General features: G+C 44.9%; 1 protein-coding gene across 1 annotated transcript in view; it reads left to right on the forward strand.

Moving 5' to 3' along the window:
- Window positions 1-11,203, forward strand: part of LOC139418035 (folliculin-interacting protein 1-like) — a 46,937-nt gene that overhangs the window by 20,704 nt on the left and 15,030 nt on the right. The window contains 8 exon segments of the mRNA XM_071167137.1: window positions 834-977; window positions 1,210-1,310; window positions 4,492-4,566; window positions 6,525-6,616; window positions 7,287-7,370; window positions 8,378-8,449; window positions 9,528-9,663; window positions 10,325-10,526. Of these exon segments, the coding sequence (XP_071023238.1) occupies window positions 834-977; window positions 1,210-1,310; window positions 4,492-4,566; window positions 6,525-6,616; window positions 7,287-7,370; window positions 8,378-8,449; window positions 9,528-9,663; window positions 10,325-10,526 (906 nt within the window).

The following is an 11,203-nucleotide window of genomic DNA, read 5'->3' on the forward strand; positions in this document are numbered from 1 at the left end:
ATTCATTACGTACCAACGCATATTTTCAACTGGTTGAATTACCAAAATATGGTTCCTTTCCCCCCACCTTTTGATGTTCCCAGACTTTATATGTTTAACAAAGGCTCTTCAAGAGTCCTTCTGTAGAGTCAAGAGAGCGAGGGAAGGGAGAAAGGTATTTATGGGGGGGGGGTCATAAACCTACCCCCAGGCCAACGTCATGACACAAGACAACGCAGGAGTGACTTCGGGACAAGTCACTGAAATTCCTTGAGTTGCCCAGCCAGAGCCCGGACTTGAACCCGATCGAACATCTCTGGAGAGACCTGAAAATAGCTGTGCATCGACGCTCCCCATCCAACCTGACAGAGCTTGAGAGCTTCTGCAAAGAAGAATGGGAGAAACTCCCTGAATACAGTTGTGCCAAGCTTGTAGTGTCATACCCAAGAAGATTCAAAGCTGTAATTGCTGCCAAAGGTGCTTCAACAAAGTACTGAGTAAAGAGTCTGAATACTTATGTAAACGTGATATTTCCATTTATTATTTTATAAATTAGCAACATTTTCAAAGTATCAAAGTTGATAACACCATCATGTAGGTCGGTTCTGGCCCAACCCATTGGTTTCTGGGACCAATCAGAATGTGTTCGCGTTCTAGAACTCCTCGGGGAGTGAGGCAAATCCAGACTCATCGTGGAGATGAAACGTCACTTTTGCCGGAGCGATGTAAATGGGTAGCCAGTCAAAAACACTCGTACCAACATCTCAAATATTGAAACTAGAGAAACTCCTATGCTAGAACCAGGGCCTTATTCTACATATGTGAATGTGTTATTTGTGTGGTTTTCCCCACAGCAGAAGATGTGCAGTAGCGAGGCCCAGGTGAAGATGTATGGGAAGTGCTGCCAGCTGAGGCCTACAGGGGGCAGCTCCAACTCTCTGGACAGTTCCTGTGCCGCCGAGGCCCGGGAACCCAGGGAACAAGGGCTGCGCTTCCAGGTAAGAACATACTGTGTGATAGCCAGAGGGTGCACTTGACCCAAAGCCTGTTTTTAGAATGGGAAGTTCCATTGATAGGAGATGAGCTCTCCAGTTCATCTCTATGGGTGAAAACAGTCCCTTTATCATGATCAAACGACCCTCAAACCCTATAATGTCGGTCCCGTTCCACCTTCTTTACCCTCTCTGTTCTCCACCTCCTTTCCCTCTCTCCTCCTCTCCTGTCTCTCAGGGGTTGCGGTGTTCCTCTGATGCCAACATGTTGGGGGAGATGATGTTTGGCTCGGTGGCCATGAGCTACAAGGGCTCCACACTCAAGATCCACCAGATACGGTGAGATCCAGGGAACAACAGGGGGAGTGAAGTCAGTTAGGCAGTCTTTCAGGATTTCCATTAGCCACTAATAGATGTTTTTTTTTTGAGGGGGGAGAAATAATATGACTAGCCGATTTAAATAAAATTGTCGCTGACCAATTTTCCAGGAGAAGAAAAAACTATCCCATTGCAAAATAATGCATTTTAGCCTGTTCGTAGATTGAAATACCAGTCGATGTAGCGTGAGAGCTGTTTGTACAGCTCATCAAACAGCTGTTTGTTGCTGCTGTAGTGAAACGTGTGCTTTTTATAAGCACAATCATTGCGCAACAATTCTAAATACAATCACATGTTAAAAACAATGGCCACAATTAAAAATAGCTTCTGTTTGTATTTCTTTACTGGTAATTGAATCGTGCTTCCCATTCACCATTCAAGTGCATAAGCAACGTAGGCAGGCTTCAGCGAGTCATACACCACTTTGCAATGAGCTGGAGGCAGTATGCATTTTGAAAACGTATACTTAATGGTTTGGAACCTGAACGTTTCACTACATTATGCCTTTAAAGTAGCCTAACCAAAACCCAAACAAACGTGTAGGCAATCATTTGCCTAGTGGTTAGAGCATTGGACTAGTAACCGAAAGGTTGCAAGTTCAAATCCCCGAGCTGACAAGGTACAAAATCTGTCGTTCTGCCCCTGAACAGGCAGTTAACCCACTAGGCCGTCATTGAAAATAAGAATTTGTTCTTAACTGACTTGCCTAGTTAAATAAAGGTAAAATAAATTTGTAAAAAATTATAAATACTTCCGTATGCCATTGAAACCCTGTTCTATTGTTTTTCAAATAATTGTTTTTTCATTGTCCAGTAACCAAAGGCACAACTCTAGTCATTATCAACCCATGCTAGTAGTTGCATCTTTAATACTCCCCTCTTTCTAAATTTGAAATTGATATTTTCATCTGTTTTCATGAAACCGCTCGCGTGTGCGGTGTGCGTTTGACAAGTGTTTTCCCGCTAAATGCATTATGGAACAAATATTCAGAATTTAAAGGTTCTGATCTGTTGCATGAGCCTCATTGCTTTGTAATGTTTTTTGGGATGTATCCAGGCCTACTGGTTGTATGAATTTGGGATCTATCGTCCCACAACTGTCCCAAAGTCTGTTTGGAATAGGCTTTTTCTTTCTCGCACAGAACGACAAGGTGACCAGTAGAATAGGTCAACTTTTCTGCTATCGGGGAAAGTAGATTGACATAGGCTAGTGAATTAGCTGTTTGTTACTCGTCTTATTGGCTGAGAAAAACGCTGTTGCATCCTCAAATTGAATGTTCTGTTAAGATTAATTACCATAAGCTACATCCGTTTTCTGTCATCCTGAGCACCGTGGGTGGACGCCCTAATCAGTTAATGTACCCAATGCATATGGGCCCGGTACATTTCTTCAATGTCCGGTAAAATTATAATGCTGCGGGTCAAATGTCCAGCGTCACATTTTCCTAACGGAAACGCTACAGTCTGTCCCACACAGCACTTTGAAGCAGAGATCAGAGAAATATACAGTGCCCCTTGAACTTTGCGACCTTTTGCCACATTTCAGGCTTCAAACATAAAGATATAAAACTGTATTTTTTTGTGAAGAATCAACAACAAGTGGGACACAATCATGAAGTGGAACGACATTTATTGGATATTTCAAACTTTTTTAACAAATCAAAAACTGAAAAATTGGGCGTGCAAAATTATTCAGCCCCTTTACTTTTAGTGCAGCAAACTCTCTCCAGAAGTTCAGTGAGGATCTCTGAATGATCCAATGTTGACCTAAATGACTAATGATGATAAATACAATCCACCTGTGTGTAATCAAGTCTCCGTATAAATGCACCTGCACTGTGATAGTCTCAGAGGTCAGTTAAAAGCGCAGAGAGCATCATGAAGAACAAGGAACACACCAGGCAGGTCCGAGATACTGTTGTGAAGAAGTTTAAAGCCGGATTTGGATGCAAAAAGATATCCCAAGGAACACTGTGCAAGCGATAATATTGAAATGGAAGGAGTATCAGACCACTGCAAATCTACCAAGACCTGGCCGTCCCTCTAAACTTTCAGCTCATACAAGGAGAAGACTGATCAGAGATGCAGCCAAGAGGCCCATGATCCCTCTGGATGAACTGCAGAGATCTACAGCTGAGGTGGGAGACTCTGTCCATTGGACAACAATCAGTCGTATATTGCACAAATCTGGCCTTTATGGAAGAGTGGCAAGAAGAAAGATATCCATAAAAAGTGTTGTTTAAAGTTTGCCACAAGCCACCTGGGAGACACACCAAACATGTGGAAGAAGGTGCTCTGGTCAGATGAAACCAAAATTGAACTTTTTGGCAACAATGCAAAACGTTATGTTTGGCGTAAAAGCAACACAGCTGAACACACCATCCCCACTGTCAAACATGGTGGTGGCAGCATCATGGTTTGGGCCTGCTTTTCTTCAGCAGGGACAGGGAAGATGGTTAAAATTGATGGGAAGATGGATGGAGCCAAATACAGGACCATTCTGGAAGACCTGAGACTGGGACGGATATTTGTCTTCCAACAAGACAATGATCCAAAACATAAAGCAAAATCTACAATGGAATGGTTCAAAAATAAACATATCCAGGTGTTAGAATGGCCAAGTAAAAGACCAGACCTGAATCCAATCGAGAATCTGTGGAAAGAACTGAAAACTGCTGTTCACAAATGCTCTCCATCCAACCTCACTGAGCTCGAGCTGTTTTGCAAGGAGGAATGGGAAAAAATTTCAGTCTCTCGATGTGCAAAACTGATAGAGACATACCCCAAGCGACTTACAGCTGTAATCGCAGCAAAAGGTGGCGCTACAAAGTATTAACTTAAGGGGGGTGAATAATTTTGCACGCCCAATTTTTCAGTTTTTGATTTGTTAAAAAAGTTTGAAATATCCAATAAATGTCGTTCCACTTCATGATTGTGTCCCACTTGTTGATGATTCTTCACAAAAAAATACAGTTTTATATCTTTATGTTTGAAGCCTGAAATGTGGCAAAAGGTCGCAAAGTTCAAGGGGGCCGAATACTTTCGCAAGGCACTGTACATAACGCACATCAGGAGCACCAAGTCATCGTGACTTTGTTCTTCCTCCTCCCCTCGCTTTTTCTCCCCTCCTTGTCTGTCCACAGGTCCCCCCCTCAGCTGATGCTGAGTAAAGTGTTTACAGCCCGAACTGGGAGTAGTGTCTATGGCAGCCTTAACACGTAAGCCCTACTACGATGCGATCTCTCTCGCTTTCTCCTTTCTAAACCTGCTATGTCTCTTTCTCCTATATACAGTGCATTCAGAAAGTATTCAGTCACCTTGACTTTTTCCACATTTTGATACATATAAAGCATTATTCTAAAATTGATTGAATTGTTTTTTTCTCCTTATCAATCATCACACACTACCCCATAATGACAAAGCAAAAACAGGTTTAAAAGTTCACATTTACATAAGTGTTCAGAACCTTTACTCAGTGCTTTGTTGAAGCACTTTTGGCAGCTATTACAGCCTCGAATCTTCTCGGGTATGATTCTACAATCTTGGCAAACCAGTATTTGGAGAGTTTCTCCCATTCTTCTCTACAGAGCCTCAAACTCTGTTAGGTCAGATGGGGAGTGTCGCTGCACAGCTATTTTCAGGTCTCCAGAGATGTTCGATTGGGTTCAAGTCCGGGCTCTGGCTGGGCCACTCAAGGATTTTCAGTGACTTGTCCCGAAGTCACTCCTGCGTTGTCTTGGCATTGTGCTTAGGGTCGTTGTCCTGTTGGAAGGTGAACCTCCGCACCAGTCAGAGGTCCTGAGCACTCTGGAGCAGGTTTTCATCAGGGGTCTCTGTACTTCCGTTCCCTCGATCTTGACTAGTCTCCCAGTCCCTGCCGCTGAAAAACATCCCCACAGCATGATGCTGCCACCACCATGCTTCACCATAGGGATGGTGCCAGGTTTCCTCCAGACGTTACACTTGGCATTCAGGACAAAGAGTTCAATCTTGGTTTCATCATACCAGAGAATCTCATTTCTCATGGTCTGAGAGTCTTTAGGTGCCTTTTGGCAAACTCCAAGCAGCCTGTCATGTGCTTTTTGCTGAGGAGTGGCTTTTGTCTGGCCACTCAACCACAAAGGCCTGATTGGTGGAGTGCTGCAGAAATGTTTGTCCTTGTGGAAGGTTCTCCCATCTCCACAGAGGAACTCTAGAGCCCTGTCAGAGTGACCATCGGGTTCTTGTTCACCTCCCTGACCAAGTCCCTTCTCTCCCGATTGCTCAGTTTGGCCAGGCGGCCAGCTCTAGGAAGAGTCTTGGTTGTTCCAAACCTCTTCCATTTAAGAATGATGGAGTCCACTGTGTTCTTGGGGACCTTGAATGCTACAGACATTTTTTGGTACCCTTACCCAGATCTGTGCTCCGACACAATCCTGTCTCGGAGCTCTACGGACAATTTCTTTGACCTCATGGCTTGGTTTTTGCTCTGACGTGCACTGTCAACTGTGGGACCTTATATAGACAGGTGTGTGCCTTTCCAAATCATGTCCAATTGAATTTAATTGACTCCAATCAAAATATCTCAAGGATGATCAGCACCTGAGCTCAATTTCGAGTCTCATAGCAAAGGTCTGAATAGTTATGTAAATAAGGTATTTCTGGTTTTTATTTTTAATGTGTAAAAATGTCAAATCTGTTTTTGCTTTGTCATTATGGGGTATGTGTGTAGATGGAAGAGGGAAACAATTATTTTATCCATTTTAGAATAAGCCTGTAACGTAACAACATTTGGGAAAAGTTAAGAGGTCTCTCCTTTCTAAACCTGCTCTCTCCTTTCTAAACCTGCTCTCTTTCTCCTTTCTAAACCTGCTCTCTCTCTCCTTTCTAAACCTGCTCTCTCTCTCCTTTCTAAACCTGCTCTCTCTCTCCTTTCTAAACCTGCTCTCTCTCTCCTTTCTAAACCTGCTCTCTCTCTCCTTTCTAAACCTGCTCTCTCTCTCTCCGTTTCTAAACCTGCTCTCTCTCTCCTTTCTAAACCTGCTCTCTTTCTCTCCTTTCTAAACCTGCTCTCTTTCTCTCCTTTCTAAACCTGCTCTCTCCTTTCTAAACCTGCTCTTTCTTCTCTTTATATTCTTGATCTCAGTCTCTCCCGATACCATTTGAACCTCTGCTGTTGTCTTTGTGCTCCTGGCAGACTGCAGGACAGCCTGGAGTTCATGGGTCAGGACCCCAATTCTTTGAGGCCTGATCAGAACACTGTGACCAACGGCCTCCTGGGGAACATAGGTAACCACAACAACAACTACAGACAGGACCACATCACAACTGACTGGCACCTGCAATGTCTCGCACATAAAGGACATGAATGGATGTTATACTGTTCATATCAACACCTATGCATTTTCAGTTATTTTGGTTGTACTGAAGCACTGTTTTGTTTAACTCCGTTCATCCATCATATCTTCATGTATCGTTTTATCAATGTACATACTGTATGTGATACACTGACTGTCTTTGGAAGTTTGCTACATGTGAATGGACTTCAATTGAAACCAGGTGTATTCTCTGTATTCTCCAGGCACATTTTTTTGTGTTCTTTTCCCTCTTTTAACGTCCATTTCAGGACAACCTGAAGCAGTTTAGGACCACAATGGCTGTGTTTAGACACGCAGCCCAATTCTGATCTTTTTTCCACTATTTGGTCTTTTGACAAATCAGATCAGCTCTGGAAAATATCTGATGTGAAAAGATCTGTGATTGCTTAAACAACTAATTAGTGGAAATAATATTAGAATTGGGCTGCATGTCTAAATGTAGCCATTATGATGCCAAACTGTTTCAGGTTGTCCCCCCTCTCCATTGGGTTGGAGTGTGACCTCCTGCTTCATTACTAACAGTGGTTCATGTCCTGTCTTGTTTTGTTTGTCTCTTCTCCCTGTTCGTTTGTGCTGCGCAGGTTTCTCTCAGCTCTGCAGCCCGCGCCGGGCCTTCTCTGAGCAGGGCCCTCTGCGCCTCATCAAGAGTGCCTCTTTCTTTTCAGGTTTGCAGTGTGCTCGTGTGCAGTTGCATGCGCGTGTACATACATTGCATGTGTCTGCAAGTGTACTACGGGCATGCTCAATATCTGCTTTAGGGTCCTCACTCCCTCCTCCCTACTGTCCTCACTCCCTCCTTCCATCACTCCTTCCCACCCTCCTTCCATCACTCCTTCCTATCCTCCTTCCATCACTCCTTCCCACCCTCCTTCCATCACTCCTTCCCACCCTCCTTCCATCACTCCTTCCCATCCTCCTTCCATCACTCCTTCCCACCCTCCGTACCATAATCTCTCTGTCCCCTCACCACCTCCTCTTCCTCCTCCCTCCATCCCATAACTTCTGAATGATGGTGACAGGGGTGGTGTTCTGTAAATAGCCTCCTTGCAGTCCTCTGTAAGCCACAGCTCGGTGGCACGGCATGTAGCTCTTCAGTTATGCAATAGTGGAATGCTCATTAGGTCGCAGGCCAGGGTGGGCGGGGCACGGACGCTTTGCAGCAAAGCCTGTGTTGATTTGACCGTAAATCAACAGGACAACACCAAACGATGCCTTTGTTGTTTAAACACATGCAAGTGAGGGGTTTGCGGTTTCTGTACTGGTAAACTATAACGTGAACTTTCATTTTGTTATTTCACCTATTGTGGTAGTGAGATGTTAAGTACATCTGAGAACATACAAGCGTACATGTTGTTGAGTATTTTCGATGCTGCACCTGCTTCAACAGAGTGGCGTTAGAGTGAATGACACAACACACTGCAGTACTGTAGTAGAGGGCCAGAGCCTGCTTGTGGTTTGGCCTGTAGGAAGTGTCTTGCACTGTGTTGGTATGTCATTAGTGGGCTTGGTCATTGTGAAATGAATGTTCTGTGGTGGTGAAGGTGGTCCCATGCTTTGAGAGTGGTGGTGGGATAAACTCTGGCACCCCTCCCTGCTTGGGCTTCTCAGTATTGCTGAGCTCAGTCGGCCTGATCTGTTTCTCAGTCTTTCCCCTCCAATCTCTTTCCTGCAGGCCATAGCAACCCCATGGACATGCCGGGCAGAAGCCTGTACGACGAGAGAGACAGCGGCATCGCCAGATCAGGTAATGACTCTTAACTAAATCCAGGATTGGCCTCTCTAGACTAAGCCTTCTGTGTGTCTCTGAGATGATGTAGCTAGGTAAGTAGGTATTGGCACTAGAATCACCTCGGTGTGTTCTCTCTCTCTGAACCATCTCTAAACAAGAGGGATGCAACTAATGGGTTTAGATGAATCCATATTCTACTGGGTCACGGCTGCAGACCGGTCAGCTCCACATAGCATTCCTTCTCTTCAAACTGGAGTGGGAGTGACACCAGGGCTGTGCCCATAGGACTCTGGTCTAAAGTAGAGCACTATGTAGGGAATTGTGGTGCCATTTGAGACCAGCTTATGCTCCATCCTCCTCTGTAACGTTGGCATAGCGGAGACGTTAACGTTGACCCCGCTGCCAGAGTTTAGCCCTCCTCCATCCTCTATAGAGGTGTGGAGGAGAGAGAGATGCTGGATAACCTTGTGCAGTGTAAACTGACCCCCAGCCCTTGCATCAGCGGCATGAGGGGAATCTCACTTTCTGTTGAACACCCGCGTCACATGCATATGCTTAAATATAGCAGCTCCCACAACCCGGTACTAGTAAATGAAGTTCTAATTTGGTCCCCTCTCCTCTCCCACACACACACACACACACACACTCCAACTCCTCCTACTCCCATACGCCTCCCCTAGTCGTCAATCACCCACACATTTGGCATCCCTTCTTTGATCTATGCCTACGTGACGGCAACGTGAGTTGCATACACCCTCCACATACCTGGTATTGGACCAGCTTTTCTTGTAACATCATGTGACTGTGAGGTGATATTGAATGTCCCAGCCATGCTCTAATAATCAGGGTGGGCTGTGGGAAGCTGAACTAATGCAGTGTGGATGTGTTGTATGTGTTTTTCCCCTGTTCTGTTGTGTGTGTGAGTAACCTCATTGACTGAATCACTGACTCTTCTGTTCTCTCCTCTCTCATTCCTCAAATCCTCTTTTTTTGCTCTCTACACTTCTATGGCTCTCTCTGTGCTCTCATCTTCCCCTCTTTCATTCCTCTCACTCGCTCCATCTCTGCCTCCCCTCCGTCCCTCCCTACACAGCGTCTCTGAGCAGTCTGTTGATTACTCCGTTCCCCTCCCCGGGCTCCTCCCTCACCAGCAGCCAGGCCAGTAGCTACCAGAGACGCTGGCTCCGCAGCCAGACCACCAGTCTGGAGAACGGGGTCTTCCCAAGATGGTGAGAGACTGCAGCTCAACACATTTACAGACACACACTCCTTCTGGTGTCCCCCTGTCAGGGCCTCTCGTATGTCCATGTGAAGTGGAACCCGCAATGACTTCCTCTAATTCCAGCAGGCATACTGCTATTTACAAATAACTGAACAGTATGGTGATGATGGTGTGTGGGCTCACTCCCTGAGTCTAACTACACATAGCAGCTACACTGGCACTGGCGTTTGCTTTGAATAGTAAATGACCAATAGGCTGTTACAAATGACATTTTTGTTTTGGCCTACAACCAGTTCCCAGAAGTCAAAGGTGAGCTGAAGAGCTCTCTGACTTTGTGTACCTGTGTCTTTTTAGATGCAGAAAAACATGTTGACTCTAATCACACTGTAAAGACGTGATACAGATCAGCACCTCAGTCCTGGCTATATCGACACCATCGTAGACATCTAGAAGACCCATGGCTTGTTGTTGTTACCTATTGTCTATGGTTTTTACCCCAGATCTGAGAGTTTATGCCATCATACTCCTCTGTAAGGCATCATTTACCTTTTCTTTTGTCCTTGGACTTTAGCCTGTTAAGAATCCTGTTGTTCACTTCTCCATAGTACCTGTCTCTGTGCAACCCCATAGATTTAGGTTGATGGTTATGGCATTCCCTCTTGCTCCAGGTCTGTGGAAGAAAGCTTCAACATGTCGGACGAGAGCGGAGGTCCCAGCCTGGGCGTGGCCAGGAAGAAGAAGATAGCCATCGGTGTCATCTTCCTCCTCTCCCAGGACGAGGAGGAGAACATCAAGTTCCAGGACTTCTTCTTCTCCCACTTCCCCCTCTTCGAGAGCCACATGAACAAACTGAAAAGTGCCATTGAACAGGTGAGGAGCACCTCACATAGATATTGTGGTCGGTGTGTGGAAGTCTCCCTGGTGTATTTGACAGATGTTAGATATAGTACATTTAATCAGACTTGCTCAGTGTGTTAAACATATACAATGTAAAGTGCATTGGGAAAGTATTTAGACCCCTTCCTTTTCCCCCCATTTTGTTACGTTACAGCCTTTTTCTAAAATTGATTTAAGTAAAATAAATTATCTCATAAATCTACACACAATACCCCATAATGACACAGCGAAAACAGGTTTATAGAAATGTTTGTAAATGTATTGAAAATAACAGTATTCACACCCTTTGTTATGAGACTCGAAATTGAGCTCAGGTGCATCCTGTTTCCATTGATCATCCTTGAGATATTTCTATAACTTGATTGGAGTCCACCTGTGGTAAATTCAGTTAATTGGACATGGTTTGGAAAGGCACACACCTGTCTATATAAGGTCCCACAGTTGACAGTGCATGTCAGAGCAAAAACCAAGCCATGAGGTCGAAGGAATTGGAGACAGGATTGTGTTGAGGTACAGATCTGGGTAAGGGTACCAACAAACCTCTGCAGCATTGAAGATCCCCAAGAACAGAGTGGCCTCAATCATTAAATGGGAGAAGTTTGGAACCATCAAGACTCTTCCTAGAGCTGGCCACCCGGCCAAACTGAGTC

Source organism: Oncorhynchus clarkii, chromosome 10 (assembly GCF_045791955.1).
Source record: "Oncorhynchus clarkii lewisi isolate Uvic-CL-2024 chromosome 10, UVic_Ocla_1.0, whole genome shotgun sequence".
Lineage (NCBI taxonomy): Eukaryota > Metazoa > Chordata > Actinopteri > Salmoniformes > Salmonidae > Oncorhynchus > Oncorhynchus clarkii.